This window comes from Chaetura pelagica, unplaced genomic scaffold, assembly GCF_000747805.2.
Source record: "Chaetura pelagica isolate M959 unplaced genomic scaffold, ChaPel_1.0 scaffold323, whole genome shotgun sequence".
NCBI classification, from domain to species: Eukaryota; Metazoa; Chordata; class Aves; order Apodiformes; family Apodidae; genus Chaetura; species Chaetura pelagica.
The window spans coordinates 327878-353663 of record NW_009952640.1 but is presented as its reverse complement, the minus strand read 5'-3'; the positions used below and the strand labels follow the sequence as shown (position 1 = coordinate 353663).

At 43.5% G+C, this 25786-nt stretch overlaps 1 protein-coding gene across 1 annotated transcript in view; it reads right to left on the bottom strand.

The window, feature by feature from the left end:
- The window catches only part of RNASEH2B (ribonuclease H2, subunit B), a 195655-nt gene extending 173457 nt beyond the window's left edge, over nucleotides 1-22198 (bottom strand). Inside the window, exon 1 of the mRNA XM_009993746.1 lies at nucleotides 22146-22198. Within this exon, the coding sequence (XP_009992048.1) occupies nucleotides 22146-22198 (53 nt within the window). The remainder of the gene's footprint in view (nucleotides 1-22145) is intronic.
- Between the last annotated feature and the right edge of the window lie 3588 nt (nucleotides 22199-25786).

Here is a 25786-nt window from a genome sequence, read left to right as displayed (position 1 = left end):
TGATTTTCTTGACATCTAAATGCTATCAACTCAATGACAGCTACTGTAGCAACATATAGACATACACTTTTCTACTTTACAGTTCCATAACTGTTTCTTTTAAGTTAGCATACAATAAAATCAGTCAATGGTGTCACTAATTAACTGTTGCATTGTACTGTCAGACAATACAGGGAAAGGACTTAAAGGACTTTAATTCTAGCCCAATGGAAAAGATCTGTAACAAAACTGTTTATTAACTGTAGTAACTGCTTTTACTAAACATATTTTACACTTGATGTAATTTCACACTGCTTTTCCATAAAGTGGTTATTTAATTAGTAATAAAAATTCCCCCGTTGTAATTTTTGCAACTAATATTCAGAGAGTATTTCTACTGCTGTGCAAGTCTGGAAGTGCAAATAGAGTGTTTTTCTATTTAGTCTGTGGTTGAATTAGGATAAGCAAAAGTGATAGTAGCTTTATTTTGATAAAAAACCCAACACATGTCCAGGAATGAGGGAGGTAATAGCATTCATTTATCCATATGGTATTTAAATGAAACTTCCTCTTTCTTCCTCTTTTCCAAATAATCTGTAACTCCAATAATTAGGGCAGCAGTAAGTGACCTAGAAGATATGTTTGAACATGTCCTCAAGGATGAGGGCTTTTTCCTACTTTCTCCACGTTTCCCATCTAGATTCTGTCCAGTCAGTTTTAGAAATAAAATTATGTTTCAAGCATTGCACTTGTGCTGAACTATTCATCCCATTTTAGTGCTGTTTACTTCCCTTCTCCATTTTAAAGATGCTTCTCTTTCCACCAGGTACAGAGGGATCTGTAGAAACAATAATGCTCTTCATTCTGATGCAATGAATAGGGGATAATCGGGGATGTTAATGGCTCAGTTTAAACACACCACTAACAAAGCAAATATAAAAAACCTGGAAGAAAAGTTTTGTCTGCTTTCTTTCAGTTAGATTTCTTGGGACATTAATATTAATTAAAAACAAAACACAACAAAACAATGACCAAAAAAACCCAAACCAAACAAACAACAAAAAAACCATGAAGTCAAACAACTGTGATTTTTAAACTGGATATTCTTCCTTTAAAGCCCCCAAAATTTCAGCACAGGGACAATTTTTCCACTGATGTAGTTCAGCATAATTTGTTCACAGATCTTAATCTATTTGCATTAACTGAAGGTCTGTCATAGAAACGTCTATGAAGATCTGCTAGTTCTTAAACAATGAGCAAGATATTATGCTGCTTTAAAACATCCTTTCTTTCTCAGTAACTCCTTGTCCTCTTATTTTTCATGCTAGTTAGTGCCAGATCCATTAATCTACATTTGTGCATGCAGCCAATGCCCAAATTTAAAGGCCAGGCCAAGCACATGAGAGCAAACAGCAACTTTTTGAAACAAGAAAGCTTGATCTGGCTTGAATGTAACTTTTTTACCACCTGCTATGAAATATCCTGGCTCCCTGAGAAAATGCTGCTTGTCAAAAGAAAAAATGTGTCTTCTAGCACAGCAGATCTTGACCAAGCAGAGAAAGCCCAAGAGAAAAGCTTGGAGGTCAAGAAAAAATTATTCTGGAGGAAAGATTGAAGGTCTGGTGCTGTTTAGTCTAGAGAAGACAAAACTGGTGGGGATGGGACAGCAGAAAAAACCCCACCCATCTGTGCCACCCTGAATATAGCAGAAAGAGCAGAGCAAGAACACAGCTATACTCCAGCTGGTAGGAAAAGGTTTCCAACCGCAAGGACAGGCATGAGCTGGAGGTATCTGCCTGCTGCACAGAGTCAGCTCAGTGGTGGACAGTCCAAGCCCAGGAGAGTCAGGCATCCCCCGGGAGCGCTGTGGGCCAGGTCACCCGGAGCTTTCCAACCCCAGGGAAAGGCACCCGTGCAGCGCCCGGGGAGCGAGAGGGCGCTCAGCTCTGAGTCAGAGAAGTGCATCTTTCAGAGGATTAAGAGATGATGTAGGAAGCTGAGGCTGCAAGTTGCCGACAATGAATACCAGACGCCGATGCGGTGCTGCCAGCTCATCAAGGGCCTGACTCAGCAAACGGCTCCACTTTCTGCGACCACCGCCAAGGCTCTGCTGCTCCCACACTGCATCACACGCCTCAAAAGCCAGAACAAGCTTCTTTTTTTTCTTTTTCTTTTTTTCCTTTAACCGAGGGAGATCCTAAGCTAGTGTCTCCCGAACAGGGAAGGCAGGATACCCATGGCAAAAGAGTAGGAGAAGGGAAGCGCATGGCTCCAGGACTCCTCGTGCTTCCTGCCCAGCTACAGACACACAACACTTACGCAGGCACCTGGGATCTGTAAAAACATCTGTTTGCCTTTCTTTTCCCCACCCCAGCTACTGTGGAAACCTCCTGCAGCTGCCACAAGCAGGGCTGGGCTTTGGGCAATGGTGCCTGTGCTCCTCTTCTGCCCCACTCACCTGGTGCTGGGCAGAACATCCAGTGGGCAACCCCTCACCACTCGCCTGCATATGGAGAGGGAAAGCTGCTCCATGCACAGGCAGGGGGAAAGAGAAACAGGGAAAGGGTTTTAATATGTAGTAGGTTGTAATAGATGGGGAAAAGAGAGGGAGGGAGTGAGGAGGAAAGCATGCTGAGTGGCACTGTAAGACAGCAAAGGGATGAACTGATGACCATAGTTGGCACCTCCCAGGAATGGCAAGGAGCATCCAGTTGGCCTCCTTGCTTGGCCAGGCCCTCAGACAGTCCTTTAGCTGCACTTTCCACCAGCACATGGACACATCCCACACTCTGGCAGGGTCCAAGGTCAGTAAGGAACCTAGGGTGTGGGTTTGCATTACTGTCTCTGCTGTGGAAACAGCTCATGAATGAAGATTTTCCATGTTGCATGTGAATTTTGCTGTTAAAAAGAAAGTTCCTCCTCTGAGCTAGAGAGACAAGACTGCTGCAAGTTACCCTTCGAAAGGAAACAAATGTTAAAGTTCTGGAGCTGATTTATTCTGTAACAATTAATCAGGCTGTTCCTGAGGTTTGGAGAAGAGGGTACAAGATGCCCAGCAGAGAGAGCTGCCATGGCACCCACAGTATCAAGGAAGCCAGCAGGCTGGTGTGAGCTCACAGGGAACGGATCTGCTTCTCAACAGAAACCTGCCTGTAAATGCAGGGACACCAGCAGGTTTCCTCAAGACTCGTTTTGCAGGAAAATCTTATGCACCCACTCCAAATATTTGATGAGAAAATTTAGTGGTCTGTTATACCCAATCACACATGCCATATTTGGTCTCCTTTGACTAACTATTATATATTAAGTTGTACATTACAAACTTTAATGCACCACAGATAACCTTTCAATATCACACTATTAAAGATAAACTATTAATATGTTCCTCTTAAGAAGCAATAATAGGGTTAAGTATTTGCATGGCTCATTTATTAGAAAAATGTGTGCAAGTAACTCAAGGAGTTTTCAGTGAGTTATTCTTTACGAGCTAGATTCAATCAAGATTTCGTCTGGCTTCCAGGCAGCAATAATTGTCCAAGGCAGCTCAGCCACCCAAGCCTCAGTGCCCAAACTGGGCTGATGCTACTTCTCATGGCAGCAGAGTGTGCACAGGATCTGTGGCCCTGCTCAGCCACCAAGCAGCCAAACACAGCAGATCTCCCCAGGTAAGAGGTTTATGCCTAGTGGGAAAACCACCAAGGTGGTGCAGGATGGGTTTATCTGAACCAAGAACTCACAGGAGAGATCCTGGGTGGCCTCTTTGCCACTGTGGCGGCATGGTACCACACAGACAACTGCAGATCAGTTAGGTCAAGCATCCGGGAGCACCAAACGCAGGTTGAAAGGCCCCAGCTCCTCAAGAACATCAAATTTGTCTGACCTGCAGGTGACACAGCTGGGGAAGCTGTCTCACTGAAGGTGCCTCTGGATCTTCCATGTGGGATAGAATCCTGCTCAACAAGTCTTGTCATTGATCTAACTGCAAGCACCATAAAGCAGACTTCCCTCTCCCTTTCTTCCCCAACAGATTTTTCTTATTTCTAAATGAGATAATTTTTTTTTGCTAGAAATAACAATTTAATTTTTTTACAGCCTAGATGTATTCTTTCACCATTCTCAAACTGAAACATTTTCGAATTGGTGTTTAGAAGATGTTTTCAGTTAGAGACTGACTCTCGTTATTTACTTCTTTTACTAGGATTAAGCAGTCCAAAACCAAGATGTTCTATTTTAGATTAAATAAACCATTTCAGGTTGATTATCCCCTCTCCTGTACTTGTAATATAAAAAAGAAATAGTCTTTGTTGAAACAAAGATAAATGTATAAAACACTTTCTGGCCCATTTTTCACACAGCTGCAGTCAAAACTTGGCCTACTTGGATTAACTCTTCCCACTTCTCCTTCACACAGCCTACCCTAGTCCAAAGGCTCCCACAGAAGACATTAAAAAAATTCTTCAAGTAAATAAGAGCTACCTGCCATCTGCAAAACAAAACACAGAAAAGCAGAAATTAATCTCTTTTTAATCAGAAACAGAGATTTCAAGCACTGAAATTTTAGCATGTGGCCCCACCCTTACAACTGCCAGAGTTGGCTCTGCTTTTGAGAAACTGAGCCACAAACACCGAGCTAAAGCCTTTGGCAAACCCAGCACCTATGAAGCAGATGCAGCAGGAATGAGACTGGGGCGGAAGGGGGAGCATCTCCCTGGTTGGAGCACATCAGTGTAGCTTTGCTGAAGTCAGAGATGACACAGCTGGAACAGCAGCAGCTGAGACCTGGTGTTCTGAGGACTCTGAACCTCCAAGTAAATCTTTAGTGTCCATTCTTCAAAAACTTTACTTGTTTTAAAATGGGGTTGTCTCTAATAACATTTATTCATAGGTAACTACCAAGACTTTGCATCCATTGGATGAGTGATTTTTAGCTCCTCAACATGGGTTTCTCATGCTCAAGGGGACAAATTGGGTTAAAATGCAATTCTGTTCTTTTACCTCATATCAGAAAAATTACTGTTTATAGCAGAGATAACACAAACAAGAATGATTTCTAGAGACTATCTCCAGTGCTGCTGCTTGTATACAGAATATGGAACACTCTGACTGCACTGGCATGAACAGTAATGGCATTTATTTTTTTTATTATTTTTATTATTTTTCCTTTTTTTTTTCTTCATTTACTGGAAAAGACACGATCCCAGAAGAAGTCTCATTTCCTGGGTGGTCTGTATAAATGTTCCTTTCTTAAGCTACAGCACCCAACCCTTACAGACCACCTCTTTTACAAGCAGTCATCCACTATTGCCTCCAGACATCTCCGAGGTCTTTTCCCTTGCTAAGTCTGTTGCTTTTACCAAACCAGCTTTGTTCCAGCCTGTGCACATTGGCAAACAGCCTGTCCTGTGTCCTGTCTCCTTTGCTCCTGTGCAGAATGCCCAGCCATCCATGGGGAGCTGCACATCACAACTTACAGGCTGGAGGGCTCCTGTCTTTTAGATGGGAAGGAACAGGCACCTTGTGACCATCTTCTCTTCCTCTTTCTCCTCCAGGACCAGTCTGCAGTAGCTATGCCCACCAGGTTAATGGGGCCTCCAGGACACAGGGCTCTCACACTCTCTGGGAGCACTTTGCCCTTTCCCAGATCTATTCCAATCACATCTTCTCTGTCTGTCTCTGTCTGCAGTACCATTCACACTGGTGCAGCTGAGCCAAAAGCTAACTCAGCAGCATTTCCCACTATGTGAAGCTATGACAGGCTTGCATCATGAACACTTTGTACAGTCCTGGTTGTTCTTCCACCGCAACATCTCAAAAAGTACATAGTGGAAACTGGAAGAGGTTCAGAGAAGAGCAGCAAGGAGGGTCAAAGGTACAGAGTGGTTTGCACACAAGAAACAACTGAAAGTCCTAGAACACTTCAGCCTGGAAAACAGAAAACCAGGGAGTGAAGGAAAAGGTTTAATACAGTCAATAATCAAGCAATCATGAGTAGCATGGAAAGGGTGAGTAGAAAATTCCCATTCACTGCCTCGTCCAGTGCACACTGTGGAGCTTGCAACTGGTATCTGGATCCAAACCAGTGGAAGAGGGCATTTTTGCACTGAGTGTGCACTTCAACCATGGTTGCTAAGAGAACACATGGGCTCAAGGGGACACTGGACAAATAAAAATCCACTGAAGGTGGCTCAGTGTAATACAGCTGCTCAGAACCTTGGGATTTGACTGAGCTGCAAATGGTTGGATGCTGAGAAAAAGTGTGGGGAAGTGGCATGTACACCTGGAATACCCATGAAATAAAATTGAAGCCTGTCCTGGTTTGACAAAAATGTTCCATGGGTATGTCCTGAAAACACTGAGGCACCAAAGTTCTTCCTCTCTTCCTTGGGGTATAACACAGTATCACAACACCCAGCCCACTCCACTGGGCCACAGCAGTGTGCCCAGGTGGCCAAGAAGGCCAATGGCATTCTGACCTGTATCAGAAATAGTGGCCAGCAGGACTAAGGAAGTGATCACCCCCTGTACTCAGCACTGGTGAGGCTGCACCTTGAGTACTGTGTTCAGTTTGGGCCTCTCACTACAAGAAGGATGTGGAGGTACTGGAGGGTGTCCAGAAAAGGGCAATGAAGCTGAGGAAGAGTCTTGAGAAAACATCTCATGAGGAGCAGCTGAGAGACCTGGGGTTGTTTAGTCTGGAGTAAAAGAGACTGAGGGGAGACCTTATCACTCTCCATAGCTACCTGAAAGGAGGCTGTAGCAAGGCTGAGTCAGTCTCTTCCTCCATGAGAGGAAATGGCCTAAAATTGCACCAGAGGAGGTTTAGATCGGATATTAGGAAAACGTTTCTTCACTGGAAGGGTTGTCAGGCACCAAAAAAGGCTGCCCAGAGAAGTGGTTGAGTCACTATCTCTGGTGGTATTTAAAAGGTATGAGATGTAGTGCTTAGTGACATGGTTTGGTCATGGATTTGGCAGTGTGATTAGTTAATGGTTGGATTTGATGATCTAAAATGTCGTTTCCATCAAAATGATTCTATGATTCTATTATTTTTGAGCTTGCTTCTGCTCCCATCTGCTCTCTGAAGGAAGATGCCTTCCAGCTCCTCTGCCATGTCCTAAAGCTGTATTACCCTGACTCTTACTCTCCATCATCTTCAGTAAGTCATGGGCAACAGGTGAGGTGCCTGAGGACTGGAGGATAGCAAATGTCACTCCAGTCTACAAGAAGGGCAAGAAGGAGGACCCGGGTAACTATAGACCGGTCAGCCTCACCTCCATCCCTGGAAAGGTGATGGAACAACTTGTTCTTGGCACTATCTCCAGGCACACCAAGGACATGGGGGTCATCAAGAGCAGTCAACATGGTTTTATCAAGGGTAAATCATGTTTGACTAACCTCATAGCCTTCTATGAGGAAAATAGTAGGTGGATAGATGATGGTAGAGCGGTAGATGTGGTTTATCTTGATTTCAGTAAAGCATTTGACACCATCTCCCACAGCATCCTTGTAGAAAAGTTGATCAGGTATGGGTTTGGTGATCAGGAAGTGAGGTGGATTAGGAACTGGTTGAAAGGAAGGAGTCAGAGAGTTGTAGTCAATGGGGCAGAATCTGGTTGGAGGTGTGTGACTAGTGGAGTCCCACAGGGGTCGGTACTGGGACCGGTGTTGTTCAACATCTTCATCAACGACCTGGATGAGGGTATAGAATGTACCCTCAGCAAGTTTGCTGATGACACTAAGCTGGGAGGAGTGGCTGACACACCAGAAGGCTGTGCTGCCATTCAGAGAGACTTAGATAGGTTGGAGAGTTGGGCGGGGAGAAACATGATGAAATTCAACAAGGGGAAGTGCAGAGTTTTACATTTGGGGAAGAACAACACCATGTCCCAGTACAGGTTGGGGGCTGAACTGCTGGAGAGTAGTGTAGGTGAAAGAGACCTGGGGGTCCTGGTAGACAGGAGGATGACCATGAGCCAGCAATGTGCCCTTGTGGCCAAGAAGGCCAATGGCATCCTGGGGTGCATTAGAAAGGGTGTGGTTAGTAGGTCAAGAGAGGTTCTCCTCCCCCTCTATTCTGCATTGGTGAGGCCACATCTGGAGTATTGTGTCCAGTTCTGGGCCCCTCAGTTCAAAAAGGACAGGGAACTGCTCGAAAGAGTCCAGCGCAGAGCTACAAAGATGATGAAGGGAGTGGAACATCTCCCTTATGAGGAAAGGCTGAGGGAGCTGGGTCTCTTTAGCTTGGAGAAAAGGAGACTGAGGGGTGACCTCATCAATGTTTACAAATATGTAAGGGGTGAGTGTCAGGGGGACGGGGTTAGGCTTTTCTCAGTGATGACCAGTGATAGGACAAGGGGTAATGGGTGTAAATTGGAGCATAGGAGGTTCAAGGTGAACATCCGAAAAAAATTTTTTACTGTGAGAGTGACAGAGCACTGGAACAGGCTGCCCAGGGAGGTTGTGGAGTCTCCCTCACTGGAGACATTCAAAAGTCACCTGGATGAGTTCCTGTGTGATGTACTCTAGGTGACCCTGCTCTTGGCAGGGGGGTTGGACTAGATGATCTCTCGAGGTCCCTTCCAGCCCCTAAGATTCTATGATTCTATGATTCTATGATTGTGCCCAGAGCTAACCCAAGACCTGGCAGCTACAGGGGAACCCTCACGGGGAGTGGGGTGAAAGGTACCACCCAAGTGGGAAGCTGAGGATGGCCCCAGAGAGGAAGAGATTCCTGCATCTGTGCCTCTAAGGACTGAACAATATATACAGCTGTAGCTGTTTTCTCCACATTCAGCATTTTTTACCTTGGTTGTTAAAGACAACTTGGGATAGAGATACCCTAATGTTGCCTGGGCCAGCTCTGAAGGCATCATCAGAGCCCTTAAAAGGGGCTCAGGCATCCAGGTCCTTGCTGGCCTAGACTCTCAGCCAGAAGACACAGGTCAGCCATAGGCAGACATGAGAACTCATGCTCTAGCTGGGGAAAAAGAATTCCCATAAGCTGAACTAGCAATATTTTGTTTTGAGTTTGCCCAAACCATTGCATTTAACCCAATATGAAATTTTTGTTTTTATTTTGGAAACAAAAGTCTTTTCCCTGTGTTCTAATTCAGTAAAAGGTTTGACAACGGTCATGCCACAGGTGTTTTTTAAAAAAAACTCTTCTCTGCTTTTACATCAAAATTTTATTTCCAAATTCAACACATTTAGCAAATTTTTTAGCTCTCCCCCCAAAAAAAATAAAAGTAGTCAATCATCTGACCTCACTGTGGAGTCTCAACCTATCTCTTGCAACCCAACTGCAACATGGTGTCATAGTGGAACACAAATAATCATGTCCACGATGAAATAACCTGGTGTTGAGGATGGGTCTGATCTTGAACTGCTGAAGGCTATGTCATTCAAACCAAAGGTACCAGCCAGTGGGGCACAGGTAGCACCACAGCACTCAATACATGCAACACCCAGTTATGCCTGGACTCTGCTCACTCCCAGGAGCCAATGCTCCTGAGGAGTAAATGGCAATTTTAGCCTTGTGTCCAAAATCAAATAGAAAACAGAGGCTTAGTGGAGGTAGAAAACCCCCTCCCACCTCCTACAGCTCCTCTGCTCCTTGGCCCTGAGTACTTTGGCTTTACTCTACTCCTCTTCACATCTCAGGAAGACTCTGGTGTTCACCCATGTGTATTCACAGTTATGCACTGGTTTCACTGAGTTATCTTCTAAAGTCCATTTCATTCTAATTAGATTTGTTTAATTAAGTTAACTTTATTCAGTCCAATGCTATGATGTTCTTGCGTTCAGTCTTTCTCAAGTGTGTCCAGAGGCTCTGACACTGTCAAATGTGAGTCACTCAGAAATCCCAAGAAACTTTGGAAAAAGCTGAGTCTACGTTTGGAACTTACATGCTAAGTTGCTTGCCAAAATGTCATGCCCAGCATTAGAGAGGTGTGGTACAATGTGTGACTGTAGGATCACAGGATAGGACCATAGGTACCCTGAAGTCCTGACTCCCACAAGACTCCCACAGGTCCTGTGAAGAAACCATTTCCCATTCCCATGGAAAGACCCCATTGCAGCCCCTGTAGCAGAAACCTTGTCTATAGTCATAACACTTCCATCCTCCCCAGAGATCCAGCTTTAATATTTCTTGTTTTTACAAAGCTGTTTGCTACAGTAGCTCACTCTGCAAGTGAACCTCATCACAGTCAGTTAATTCATCATTTCTGCTGGTCTCATTAATCTCCCCCTCCCCTTCCACAGATAAACCACTTTTAATGGCTGCATTAAGTAGCAAGCAGCATGCCAAGGAATATCTTGCATACTTCAGAAGGGTAATGTCCTACTAGATTTATCTGGGTGTTTAAATCCCATTTTGAAGAAGTTCTTTTGGTTACTGATCTACTGAAAGTAAATTTCATAATAATTTATTTCAGAAGGGGAAAAGAAATGAAAAGTTAGAATTATTACCTAGTATTTCAGTGTTTGCCTGACAGGTTAATATTTTGATTTCAAGTCCTCATAATAGAACTTCCTTCAGCTGAAACCCTGCATGTCATCAAAGTGTTTGCCCCCTAAACATTGCTCTTAATTTCCTGGTCCCAGACATAACCAGCCTGGGCAGAGACCCCAGCTCACTGTTTGCAGGGGCCATGCCAAATCCACCTCTCATCCTACCTGCTGTTTGCATCAGCCCAACGAAGATGTGATGGCTTCACCTTCCAGGGTAGGTGCTGGATGCCATCTATGCCCACATTCCCACATGGCCAGAGTCTGCAGCCCTGCAGCCCACGCTGCAGAAGCAGCAAAGCAGGATACAGTGCCTGGTCCTCACCAAACCCTCCCTGTGCCTACCCAGCATGTCCGGATACTACAGAAACCCCATTTTCCACTTCTTTGTTTATTTTTTTAAAGCTAAGCCATTGACCTTCTAGGTAGTAATAATTTTCCAGCCATCAAACAGGTATAGGGATTGTGGTATGTGCCTGCCACAGCCCCAGACCACAGCTGAGAGCTCTGAAAACCCTCTCTTATTAGCCCCAACAGGATGTCAAAGCCAGGTTGAAACGCTAAGCCCTCACTGTCTCAGCCAAAGTTACATATTTTGCAGCTAATTATTTTTCAAGCAGGATGGGCAGGTGTGGCAGAAGCCAGACATGGGGATCAGGTGGATCTGCCTCCATCTTTCACTTAAAACAAGCCCACCAAAAATACAGAAAGGCTTTTCACCTTGAAACCTGGGAGTTATTATAAGATCCTGTCATAGATAGGGTGGGGAAATCCACAACCAGAACGCAGAATTGTTGAAGAATTGTCCCAGAATACAAGCTACAATTAAAAACACACATTTCTTGCAAACACTTCCCTTTTTTATTTTTTTCAGCTACTCTCTTTACAGGTTTATTTACTTGTATGTGCACCAGAATGTTAAGTTCTCCAATTAGGAAACATGGTGAAGGTAAACACTGAAAAATGACACCACAGGATTTTTTTTTTTTTTAAAACTGCATTACCAAAGCTAAACTAAAAAATCTTTTGGATCCATATTCAGCAATGTTCATCAGATCAGCATATCTCAGTGTTGTGGATATATTGTTTCACTGACTTGTTTTCAGCCATGGTCAGTTTGCCTTTCTGAGAGGGCTATTTATGTCTCCTTTAAAGAATATTTCTGTGTCATAGGGCTATACTGTCTCTTGTCATTTTAGCACATTCTTCACAAGCTATGAGCTCCTGTACATTTTCAATGAACTGCTATTTTGTTCCTTATCCAGAGATCCCCAAGCTGCCTGTCACATGCTCCAAACATGACTAAATAAGTGTGTGATGTCCCGGAAGCACAGTTAAGTGTTTCTGAAGACTGTGTCACCTTCCTATAAGACATAAAAATAAGGAACTGAACTTTTCTTTATCAGGCTTATTTTACTAGCATTGCAGCATGAAATGGTGTCAATTTCTGCCATGCTTTGGAAGGCTGCCTGCTCCTCATGCTGTGAGTAGGAAAGCCAGAGCCTCTAGCAGGGCACTGCTGTGGTTACCCAAGCAAACTGCCTGCAATTCACCACCTGTGAGGTGCCACTGGTCCCTAAAGTGACACAGGCACTGAGTGGTTTTCTCCTTTTTTTTTTTAATCACAGAGGTTCAAAAGACAGTTGTATTTAATGTAAAACACAGTCATAATCACGATCAGCCTTTATGTCTGCAGCCCCTGCCATTTTCAAACAGGAATTACTGCAGACCAGAGTAGTCCCTGCGGGTGCAGATCAGAGTCTGATCTCATTACCCTGCTGAGAATCTAGCATAATTCAGTCACTCACGGCAGGTACTTTGGACTTGCACCAGTGCCACTGTGATCAAACTCTATCTCTCTGCCTGTCTTAAGAAGAATATTTTACAAAAATATGCCAAAAATGTATTTTCTCTGGTACAGGGACTGGCTAGGAAGCATATCCTTGGTTAACAGAAATCTCCCACCATCTGGTCATTCTTATCACAAATATTATTGTCACCTCTGCAAAATTCAGTGTCCTGTAGCATTGGGTACTGCAGGGGGCACAGTGGGACTGAGCTTCACAATGAACACAGTGTGAGTGCCTGCAGGATATTTTGGGTCACTGCTTAGCCTGGACATTGCCTTATACTGCACACAAGGATCTTGGTAAGGCCAGAGAGAAAGGCAGAGCCCACATAACCTGTATGTATAAAGTTTCATGCAGGAAACTCTTCCTCTTATCTGAACCAATGCTCCACGCAGATTGATTGCCCTACCTACAACAACAGACTTAGGGTTTTGACTGCCTGAGGAGAAAAATCATAGAATGGTTTGGCAGGGACTTATCTAGTTCCAGACCCCCAGTATGGGTAGTGACACCTCCCACTAGACCACGTTGCTCAAAGCCTTACTCAACCTGCCCTTGAACACTTCCAGGGATAGGGCACCCACAACTTCCCTGGGAAGCCTGTGCCAGAGTCTGACCACCTTCACATCAAATAATTTCTTCCTAATATATAGCCTTAATCTACCCTCTTCCAGTTTAAAATAATTCACTCTTGTCCCATCACTACCATCTCTTGTAAAAAGTCCCTCCTCAGCTTTGCTGTAGCCCCTTCAGGAGCTGGAGGGCTGCTGCAAGGTCTCCCTGGAGCCTTCTCTTCTCCAGGCTGAACAGCCCCAACTCTCTGCCTGATTTCATAGCAGAGGTGTTCTAACCCTCTGATCATTTCCTGGCCCTCCTCTGGACTTACTTCAGCAGCTCCATGTCCTTACTGGGTTGTGGGCTCCAGAATTGGACAGAGTACTTCAGGTGAGGTCTCATGAGAGCAGAATAGAGGGGGAGAATCACCTCTCTTGACCTTCTGGGTACACTTATTTTGATGCAGCCTAGGATACAATTGGCTTTTTGGGCAGCAAGTGCACGCTGCTACCTCATGTTGAGCTTCTTATCAACCAATAATCCCAAGTCCTTCTCCCCAGGGCTGCTCACAATCTATTCTCTGCCCAGCCTGTGTTTGTGCTTGGGATTGCTCCAACCCACATGCAGAACCTTGCATGAATTTCAGGCCTGTCAAGATCCTCTGGAGAGCATCCCTTCCCTCCAGCATGTCAGCCACACCATATAGCTTGGTGGTGTTGGCAAACTTGCTGAGGGTGCACTCAGTTCCACTGCCCATTTCACTGAAAAGGTGTTAAACAGTGCCAGTCCCAAACCCAAATCCTGAAAAACAGCACTCACCACTAGTCTCCCCTGGGACATCAAGCCTTTGACTGCAAGGCCTTGAGAGTGACCAGCCAATTCCATATCCAAACTGTGACCTATCTGTCAAGTCCCTGCCTCTCCAATTTAGAGAAAAGGGTCTTCTGGGGAAAAAAAAAATATAAAAGTTATAAAAAAATATACATTTCTCAATGCCTTAGAAGTGTGGATGTGTTATAGGTAGCCTAACTTGATTGTGTTTTACACTTGTTTCTGAGCTAGAATTAAAACTACCTCAGACGATGGGTGGTGAAGATTCAGACCTGCCACTACAGCACATTGTGGGCTTCAGCTTTTCTCACCATGACCTTGCAAGTTGCAGCAAACCAGCCTTCCCTTGCATCCCCCTGCTTGTGAGCTCCAGGGACTGACAGCAGACTTCCTAAAGTATTCACTGCTTGAAGGTGCAATTGAGTGAGATCAGATGGGAGTTAAAGGAAGGAAAATAAATGTTGATATGTTTGCATTCACATATTGTCTAAAGAGCTAATTAGTTTTGTTTCTGGTAAACACACTTGAGGGGGATGACACCAATCAGCCAAAATAACTTGCCATTACTATGTAGACCTTCAATGCATTAAAGAAAAAAACAAATTAGCATGCACTTTTGACACCAACACAACTCTGTGCATGCTTTCTGAACACCACTGTTATTGGCTGTTTGTGAAGGAATCCAAAAGTGTCTAAAATTCAAAAGTGTCTCCACCTGTCTGAATCCCAGGTTCCCATAACTGTGGTGGTCCTGCAACACCAGGGTACTTTTTCCTGTTGGGTACCAGAAGCAATCTTCATCTGGAATTAGCCTGGGCAGTTTGCTATAATTAGGGACCTAATTAGTGCTGCTGTGAGAGCACAGTGCCTCTCAGGGTGCAGTCTCAGGGCAGAATAGGTGACATGAGCTGAGGCAGAAGAATACTGAGAGCCAGAACAGCAGAAACACCTTGAATAGTGTAAAAATGGGCAATAACTCAATACTATTGAGTAAGAGCTCCTCCAATTAGTGAGCAATAATAATTTTTGCTATAAATTGGAAGCTCCTCAGTATTGAAACACCAAGGAAGTCAGGAATCTGAGTGTACTGCCAGGTCCCAGGATAAAGATGTTGCAAGGACCCAAGAGAGCCTTGTAGCATTGAGGCACATTAAAGGAGCCATGAAAAGTCTGCAACATTGAAATGCTCTAAAGACCTAGGGCCATGACACTAGACTAGCCCTTTAAAGCAAACTTACATAGCAGAGTTAAGCAGCCAGCAAGAAATCAGGCAGATTAACAAAAAACCCCGAAGATGCCCAGCTGATTAAATGAAACCAGAAGTGAGTAAACATTTTAAACAAAGCAAGTGAATAAATATTGTAGATATGAAAAGAGAGGGGATTACAGACCTGAGGATGGTGAGAAGATTGACATAGTGAATTATAAACAGCAATAGATGAAGAAGCCAGATAGGGTGTCTAAGTCTAATCCTTTCATAACACAGCACCATAAAAGGTCTTAAAGCAAGGCTGGTCAAAATTTTCCATCAAAACTTCTCTACTGAACAGTAAAAAGAGTGCTTTTATATGATTACTCTGTCTAATATTATTTTTTACCCACAACAGCTGCTTTCCATGAAAATTTTCAACATTTTGTGGAAACACCAAAAAACCCAACCCTCTGTTTATGGCAACTGAACATTTTCAGACACAAAAAAATTGAACATTTTTGGTGAGCATTACAAAATGACCTGTAGTTTTGAGACATGACTAATCTCTTTGTTGCCAAACATTGAATATTTTTTGGTTTTCCAATAAAAAGTCCAAATTTTCCTCCGGGGACACACACACACACACACTTTCCAAACCAGCAGCACTTTAAATGTCAAAAGGAAAAATTCATACTTAATTCCTGCCTTTAGAAATGGCCAGTCTTGGGCGTCTGTAAAGAAAGAGTATTGGGGTCTGGGCAAAGGGTAAAACCAAGCAAACAGCCTTATTCTGGACAGGCTGCAAACAGAAATGGAAAGAAACAGGCTGAGAGACACAGTGAGAGAATTGGAGCACAGATCAGTGGTTTTGTTGTGGAAAGTGTTGAATAGTCTGGGTTTGGATGGCTGAGAAACAGTTTGTAACTGAGCTTCTAAAGACTTGGAGACCAAGTAGTCACAGTCTTGAATGCTTGGCTAGTCAATGGCTCTGGCTGCCTCAATATCCTTGGTTGCTTTATAACGATTGAGAAATGAGTGGTACATACTTTTTTTATCAGCCATTGCCAGGGCAGGCATTGTCAGGCCAGAAACATTTCTTTAGCCTAGAGAAGTATCATTCAGTAAAATAAATACATTTTTGAAAGAAGTTAAATCGAAATCTAAAATCCTAACATTTATTGCAGGAATCTTATATGGTGCTGTATATTAAAAATGGGTATTTAAGGAAACTGTTATATTGGATTGGAGCCAACCCTTGTGTTCTTAGCAATAAAATATTTCATCTCATTTCACCTCCAACTTTTGATCTTGCAGCAGGTATCACCAGAAGATGGCAGGGTAAGCCAAGGCAGCTGTAAATGTCATCATGCATTAGTACAAGACCTGGAGTTAATTTAAACCTATTTATTTGCATGATTTCCTTGCTTTCCTAGCACCCAGTGCTAACTTTACAAATGTAATAGCGGCCCAGAATAGATTTTCTCATGAAATTTCATGTTTAAACATGGTGCTGCAAATGATTCCCAGCAGCCTCAGCTGAAGTGATAATAGAGGCCAAGTAGCCAAAACTTGTATAAGAGGTAAAAACCATTCTCCATGGGTCCCATGCAGCCTCTGAAAACTTCACTAAGCCAAAAGATAGTTAAACATAAAAAATATCGTAGGATGAGGCACCATTCTATTAAAGCTGGGGAAGAGGCTGTTGGAGCTGATGGTCTGGTATGGAAGATATGATGAAGCAGAAAAGGTAGGAAGAAAAATCTCCCTGTAAAGAAAAATACTAAAGTGTTACAGCTCTGCCTGACCATGTTAGACAGGAGGAAGAGAGGCAAGTGTCACACTGCAGAGACAAAAAAGGGTGAAGGTAAATTAGTCAGATATCAGGTAAAAAGAGTCCAAGCCTGCTCAGAAATTGAATGGTCATGGATCGACCTGCACCCTGGTTGTAAAGTTACGCAACACGAACTCTGGGAGGAGGTAACACAGCAGGAATAGCATCCTCAGAGATTACTCAGCTCAGCAATGTGGATATCAAATATTTGGTGTCAAAAACAAAACACATTGCCCCTTTCAGCATAAGGGTAATGGAAGGAAGGAATAGAGAAAACCTAAGAATTACTTAATTGCTTGCAGGACATGAAGAGACTGGTTTCTGGAACAAGGCAAATAAAAGGATGCTTGAAAAAAGGAAAGTCTGAGTCTCAGTCTGTTCCTCCTTCAAATTCCTTTCCACAGAGAGGCATGGTGACCATTGAAAAATGTGGTTTCTGTGAGGGTAGAATTTCCAGGAAGGATGGGGCACGTTTTACTTGGATGCTGCAAGAGCTTGTCATTAGGGTTGCCCATGTTGCTTTTCTATTCAGACTCAGCAGAGATGTGAACTATCTGTTCTGCCAAGGAAGGAAGGAAGGAAGGAAGGAAGGAAGGAAGGAAGGAAGGAAGGAAGGAAGGAAGGAAGGAAGGAAGGAAGGAAGGAAGGAAGGAAGGAAGGAAGGAAGGAATAGAGAAAACCTAAGAATTACTTAATTGCTTGCAGGACATGAAGAGACTGGTTTCTGGAACAAGGCAAATAAAAGGATGCTTGAAAAAAGGAAAGTCTGAGTCTCAGTCTGTTCCTCCTTCAAATTCCTTTCCACAGAGAGGCATGGTGACCATTGAAAAATGTGGTTTCTGTGAGGGTAGAATTTCCAGGAAGGATGGGGCACGTTTTACTTGGATGCTGCAAGAGCTTGTCATTAGGGTTGCCCATGTTGCTTTTCTATTCAGACTCAGCAGAGATGTGAACTATCTGTTCTGCCTGTAAAAGTCAAAAGGAGTTACAGTTGTTGATGCAGCAGATGCGGGTTAACAAAATATGCAAAAGCAGAACACATAGGGGAACCCATGTCTCAGTCCAGACTTAATGGCAAAGCTACACAATTCCTGAATTTCCTGTGGGACCAATCCCATTTGATTGACCCTAGAGAAGCTCTTGTGATTTCAGCATGTTTTTGCCTGGTTTCCATCCTTGCGCATGAAATATTTTCATTAAGTCTGTGTACAAATTTAACTTTCTATAGTGAAATCTGTGTCAGACCGGAGGGCTGGCTGCAGGTTAACTTCAACCTTCACAAAATAAGCATTGCTCATTTTCAGTCCCAGTGCAGGGTGGGACATATAGTCACTTCTGTTGGTTTGCTGCTTAATGAAAAAAAAAGTGCATTAATGAAAACCGTGAATTATAAAATCTCAATCTTTACATTAATTAATTCTCCTTCACTGGCTTGAAGTTTTAGGCACTTTTCCTTAAAGAGCAGGATAAATTTAAAAGCTGGCTTCTGAACTCATTAAGGCCAGTATAAATAAGAAATCACTGCTCATGCTAATGAAAATACACTAATGTATAAATTAGCAAAAAGTGATTTTATTTCACTTAAACTGGTTTTTGATGTATTATGTCTAGTTCCACTCCTTCCTTACAGTTACCTTGCAACGGGTGTTGCTGTGCATTGCACACTTGCACAATATGTAAGACTATTAAATAAATAGGGGTACAACAAAAATATGAAGTTTCAGAATATTCAGGAAATCATCATTTCCTGGAGCTGAATAAACATTTTAGAAAAAACTCACCCAGCAGGAAATGGAGCTATCTGAAGTGGCCAGTAGGTTCAGAGGATGTGGGAAGGGGTTTGTTCAGAGGCGTTAAATAAACAGGGTAAAATGCCTTGGGAAATAGTTCCCTTTATTTGCTTTCTTGGCTAACAATGCTCATTTTACATTCAGCCTTCAACACAAGAGACACAAACAGGCCCCATGCAAGATTATGAAGCTGAGCGTAAACTGATACACAGTTTTCCTGGTTCTGCAGGCATCCTGAAATGATAGCTAAGGGACATCATGCTGCCCTGCTCAACTCCTGAGCATGCTACCTCTGTGTACTTAGGATTTGGGAACTTAACATTTATCAAATAAACCATTTCACTGCTTTCAAACTTAACAGGTCCACTTATCTCTTGGCAAAGCACCAACTGACCTCCAAGTAACAGGAAATGATACAACCGTATGTTGATAGAAAAGCCTGTGGCACATCAAAACCTGCTAACTGGGAGACAGCATAAACCCAAAAGTCTAAACATCAGAGTGACACAAAGGAGGAGAATGTGCATCATTGTATTCATGCTTAGATCTTCCATCTTCTATAGCCTTCTGACTTAATACATCTGTGAAACTGACAGCATTTCATGGGTGCTGTACTAGAATGTCACAGAATATGAGGATCATGCTGCAGTTTTCAAGTCCAGCCATGCCTTAGGAAAACAGGGGTTTCAGTCCAGGCCCTTGAGGCAGAGTCAGATACACCATGATAAGCACAATCTATATATAACTGTTAATTGTTTTTTCTCCTGTTATTCTCCCTCCATGCTTTAATTTGTGCTGAGCTTTCATTTCCTCCATGAGACTGCTAGAGAGAAATGGATGATCTTAAATTCTCCGTGTGGCCTTGAACTGGTCATCATGAGCAAAGTTTCCTATGGATTCTACATCAGTGTCATTCCTATACCCCAGTAAAACCAATAGGTTAAATGGAGTTAGACAGTTAACATGTATAAGGAGATCAAGCTGAGGGGAAATATGAAATATGTATTTGCAACTTTATGGGCCTAAACAGCTTAATAAATGCATCATTATTTTCCATAGGTCTCAGTTGCTGATGTTTGAGATTGAGTTTGGGATCCCTTTGTGCCAGTGGAACACATGAGGACTTCTGGAGTCTATGCTGTCCAATGCTTGGCACCCTGGATAAGCAGCAGCAACTTTTAATAGAATACTAATGGCAGTGATGTCATCCAGACCTGCATTTCATAGAGTCTCTGAGGATCAAGAGAGCCGTCTTTTCCAGGGTTGTGCCCCATTATAGGAATTGTCATTTATGGAGCTTCTTGAGAAGGGATGAAAGCAGGGACAAGAGCAGACATTTTTCTCTTCCGGAGACATGAAGAGGAGGGTCAGAAATAATGGAGGAGGCAGTGGAGAAGCACAGTGAGCGAAGAGCTAATGGGTGAAGAAAAAAATTAAGGGAGAGTTTAAAGCAAAATAAGCCAGAAAAGATACATTAAGGACTTTGAGAAGAAGCAGAAGTAATATTTAGAGGACTAAGAAAAGGTGGACCGAGAAGAGAGCGAGGGGAAAAATATTCCAGTGGGTGCGATAACAGAACTCTGATGAGGCTTCACACACTTCAAACAAAAAATATGGGCCCCTCCCCAACAAAACTGGGCTTCTACTGCCAGCAAAATTATTTCCACAGCTGAGACTGCAATGCCAGTGAATGTCTGTAATCGGCCCATCCAGGTGCTCTGCGATACAGGCAGCAACAGACTCAACCCATCAAAGTGATGGGAATAAATCTGAGGGCCAGGAACGAGTATGTGGGCCCCTGCTTGGCTGCTGCTGTGCAGAAACGAGAACATAAGTAGCCAAAAAAAGACACATTTAAGGTATAACTCAACAAAAATAAGAAACAGACCTTTTGATAGCAGACATGCTAAAAAATCAAGTTTGGGGAACTTGAACCAGCTATGCTGCAGGAGGGACAAGGACTCTGAAAGCTGATGTAAGAGCACTATATGCCAATTTGCAGAGGATACTGAAATTCCATCTATTTAAATTTTTAAATTGGACTTATGTTGGTAAACTCTCCCATCTGAGCTTTTTATTAATATCATACAAGCTAAAGCCTGCAAAGATTCAAAGTCTCTTCAGTTTTTCTGATTATGCAGTTAGCTTCTGGCAACCCAGAGAACACCAGCATGATTTCTCTGGTAGGGCCCTGAGCTCAGCAGGCAAGTGCAGCAGCATCAATGGCCACTCCACCACCAGCAAGCTGCAGCTATGCTTCCCAGACACTTAGCAGAGCTGAGGACAGGGCACTGAGCACTGCCTGTGCTGCGAGTAGCTTTACTGACTTTTAGAATATTATTAATCCAGTGCAAATATGAGCATGACAATTTGTTGTGATGGGAAAGAGAGAGATATTATCACCAGACCTATTTTTTCAAGCATGGTTCCAACACATTGAGTGCATTGTGTAGCAAAAGTAGGTGAGATTTTCTATAAACAAGACAGCAGCCTGTCTTGTTGAACATCTCCCCATGAATCTGTACCAACAAATGATAAGACCAGGCTGGAAGGTGCTTTCTGGGGCACCACATTAAAGTCAGTGCTGTTGCAAGCAACCACATCATAGGATCTCTTTCATAACCACTAAATCACTTATGCTTACTAGGGCATCAGAGTGTTATCTTACAACTATGTCAAATATTCGTCTTTTTATCACTGCCATGCAGAGGGTTTTGTGAAAGAATCCAGTTCTTGGACTGAAGAGAGAACAACATGGCTGCTACTGGATCAGCTTGTCTTGGCCCCTGTCTGGTCTTTGCTTGCACAGGACTTAGATGTTAACTTCATAGATTTAAACTCACAATCAGATCCTTATATGATTTAAAGTTATGGGAGTATTCCACACCGGCAAAACTGAATCAAAGCATTGCTCTGTTGGACAAAGATAATTTTAAAGATAACCACCCGCTTTACCAGGAGGCTTTCCACAGTCAGCAGCTGAATGACTCCAAGCTAATGTAACTGGGCTCCCACACAGTGCTCAGCATGTGACCAGCAAGATCCCTGCCCTCGTGTTAGGGCAGGGACAAGACTGGGTCATGAAGAAGCTCACCTCATGAGGAGATGGTGGTTCCCCCAAGGCTCCTCAGTGTTCCATGTGATGCTAATGCTATCCTCTCTCAGTTCACTGCTTGCCTGGGCTGGCCTCTGCTTCAGCTGTGAGGGAAGAGACCCAGGAAACTGTTTCCATTACTTGCTCTGTCTTTAATTCACCAGCGTTGAAAACTCTCGCAGGAAAACACCCTCCTGCAACTACATCAGCAGTGCCACAAAGCTAAAAGTTTGCAACATCACCAAGAAGGGGTTAATTTAAGCAAACAGCTGGGCGGTTTTACAGGAGCACCAGGGGGTCTAAGTCTCCAAGCATCTCATCTTGTGTTTTCTCACTCCACCTCCCTGAAACCAGTTTGTGAACTCCCCCAGGCAAGAGCCAAAGATCTGAATGGGTTCAGACAACAGCCTAGCATGCTTGAGGATGTCATAAATTAAACGTGGGTAGGAAAATGCCCTTTGCCTGCTTTCAAATCTGCCCTAAACCAGCATGCAAAGTCAGTCAAGACACCTACTTGACACTGATTTTGCAGCCCTCTTGATTTCGGGCTTCCTTAGCCACTGGCATCTCTGCTTGCAGGCCAAGGGTGCCAGCATCAGCCCTCTCCCCTGGGTGAGGCAGAGCAAAAGTGATGGTCCAGTGCTTCCGTGCAAAGGAAGAAGTGAGAAATCTCCCTCTTCGAAAGCCCAAATTGCAGCCAATGCAAAGGCAGTGAGTGAGTGACCTGTCTCCTGGGGAAGTTCAAATCCCCTGTAAAGGAGAGAAAATAAAGGAAAATCTACCATCAGCTCCCAAATGAATTACATATCTCCTGGGAAGAACACAGCATATTTATTTTGGTAAATCATTAGTCACAAAAAAAACGCCCAACTTACTGTATCAGGTTGGCTGGGGAATTTCTGAAGTTTGACCAAATTCAATAAGCAGTTTTTGCCAAAACAAATTAGGACTATGGTTTTTTAAGTGTCAGAAACAGTTTGTTTAGACACTTTCTCAACATAAGACCTTCACATTTTTGAAATATTTAACTTTTTGGGTACTCATAATGAAGGTCATGTAAATAAAGGTATGTTGGTGGTAGTTAACCTTCTACTCTATAGCACAGTATTAATGGCCTCAGATGAAATATTAAAGTTGCAGGTTTGATTTCTCCCTCTGGTTCAAGGAGCTGCACCCTCATCCCAGAAAACAGGACTGGCCTTCAGTCAGTGCCAGCATGTTCCTGCTTTCATGGATCCTTGAGGATCTTCTGCAAACTAGCTGTCCTTTCTGATTAAAAGACCTGACTTGAACTAAAGTCTTCTACCTTTTTGGAGGAGAGTAGCAACTTTACCAGCTGATGGTCCTTCTCAGTTTTTCCCAGTACTCTGCCAGCCTCTGTCAAGGCTGAAAATGTTCCAAGGAGGAGAGCACTGCTGGGAGGGGAGGATGACCGATGCACAGGAGGGAGTCCCAGGCTGGGCAGGCAGCCAGCAGAGCTGCCTACATCAGCACATCCCACGTTCCCTCATATCCTGGGCAGAGGAATAGCCAGGGGTTCCTTTTGAGTCCAAGAGATGCCCAAGCTGCTGTCAGCTTTATGAATCTAGAACTTGATTTTCTTGGCTTCTACTTCATAACTCCAAGAGGAAAATGTTCTATTACTTTTTATGCCAAAGTTTTGGTTTGTTATTTTTTTATGTTCTTTGCACATAGGGGGAAAATCCTGATGGTGGGAGAGTAGAACCCAGTCTGCATTACTTTTTTAAAAATTTCAATTACTTTTCAGATCAGGCAATTAATTTATTAGTTGGTTATTTACACAGTACACCCTCAGTGTCCCTATTTCTCCCATTTCCATTTCATTTAGATGCTGTCTTGGTGAGATAGGCCAGTGGTTTCCATATTGTCTCAGACTTCTCTCTGGCACTTTCTGTCTAGCTTGGTTCTTGTCAGGGACCACATCACTGAGCTGCAGGGTGCCTGAGAAGACCAGCTGTCTTTTCAGTTTGGATAAGGCAGCAAGGAGGTCTAATTGTCCCCACATCCCTAGAAAAAAATTGAAAACGTAACCTCACTAACCCCTAGCCTCAAAATCTATTTTATACATCACCATCTGCATTTCTAGTAGATACAGTGGAAAATAAAGAATCTGTTTGTTTGACATAAAAAGATTAAGAACCCAACATAATTTTCCGATTTTACATTTTGTAACATGCTTCATTGTATAGCTGAGGGAGAAATCAGCTGAATTTCCCTCATGCCTGACCATATGATCAGGAGGCAGCTGCTGCGGATACAGTTCTGCAAGGACCTCTTTTGAAGTCAGAAGTCAAAAAGACTGTCAGGGGTTTAAAAGCCTTTTTAATGTGGTCTCTTTTCTGTGTGGAGCAGAGTCCACACTTAAAGGGCTTTCTATGTGCCTGTGAGAAATATGTTTCTTGAAACCCATTTTTCATCCCTGCCCTACAAAATCTGTAAAAGCTCAGACCACTCAGTAGATCCTCACATGCTTCAAAGTGTGCTCATCTTAACCATGGTCCTGTGAGGTCCCAAAACCAACAGCAGTTTAGTCTGGATCAGATAACACAGGTCACGGTCTAAAGGCTGAATGTAAATATATATCATAAATGTAACAAAGACTCCTTTTTCTCCTTATTCCTTCAAAGCCAAGGACATCTACTCTGCACTGAACTGATTTTACTTGTCATGGGCTAACCTCATTATATCTTCATTTTGGGGCCACCATTCAATATGAGTGCTCCATGCCCCTGGCAGGTACCAAGCTTGCAGTGGTCCAGCAGGACCAGGTCCCCACATCCCTCTGATCACAGACCACAATCATCAGGGGCAGGGCAGGCATAGCTGTGCTCTAAATAGTGACTTATCAGGGAAAGTCCAGCAGACATTGCCTCAAAAAGGGCAGAGGGGTGCCTGACATGGTAAAGTTTGCTGCCGTCTCTGGTCATGACATATCTTGTAGGATCCATGTACATGGTGTCTCTGAGTAAGGCCTTGTCTTTCTACCACAGCTGGGACACGGCTGTCTTGTGCCAAAATACCCACCAGCAATGTACGTGCACACTCCACTGGGCCTGCCACATTGGTGGGGTCCACCACATTGGTGGGGCCTGAGTGGTAATGGGAATCAGGTGGCTGCATTCCCCTCCTTTAAGCTTCAAGTAACAATGGAAAGTGTGTGTGGGTCTGGAATTGCCAATTTTATCCCCTCCTCAGTCAGTTTGCCTCCCAGTGTAACATCTCGGGTTGCTGTGTATCCCTAGGTGACAAAGGGAAAAATAGGAAAAGAAGGGAAGAAGGATAAAATCCAAACAGTTTCTGGAACAAATTTCAGTCTTCACGGTCCTGTCACCCAGTCTGAGCACAACAGTTGAAGTAATTATGCAACCATTTTAAAATATCACAGTGACATATGAGGTAATGCCACTTTCTGCACAGGCTCCTTCGGGAGCTGCCAGGCTGCCGTGAGCTGCCTTGCTGTCATCAGTGTGTTAGGAACAAGCACTCATCTGCCTTCATTTTCACAGGGGAACAGGGGTTTCCAGAGCCCAGGCAGAGAAACTTCCTTCTGATGTGAAAGTCCCCTTCGTTTCTGGATGATGCGTTAACAAAAAGAGGAGTTGCTGTGATTCTGATTTGGGAAAACATTTGTTGTCTGAATGTTTCACAGATCAAGTCCTTCAAACTGGCTGAGAGCTGCTGTGAGAGTGTGCTCAGCCATAGGGAAGCATGGAATAAGGTTAGACATGAAATGTTTTTGTAGCCTGATTGCTAACTCCTCTCCAGAAATTATGCCTAAAGTCACACAGAGACTCTGAGAAAGCAAACTACAAGTCTTCTTTTACTAGACCAAATAGTTGTTATTTTAGCATTTCTTTCACAGTGAGTACATGAAACAAGCAAAGCCTGACTAATCCCACAACCTTCTCTTCAGCTCCAGTTATAAAACCACACAACACAGCAAGTCTATCATGTTCCCCCAGACTTGAGAGGTACGAGGAAACTGTCCATTTTCCCCTCTTGCATGGTATGAGAGCCCATCACCCATGTCACTTACATCTTTATTCCTAACTGTTTCTTCAAATGTGGCCTAAGCCTGAAGCTTACATGGAGTGCTGAGGGCTAGCCATGCTTGGGCTGTGCGTCAGCAAACCC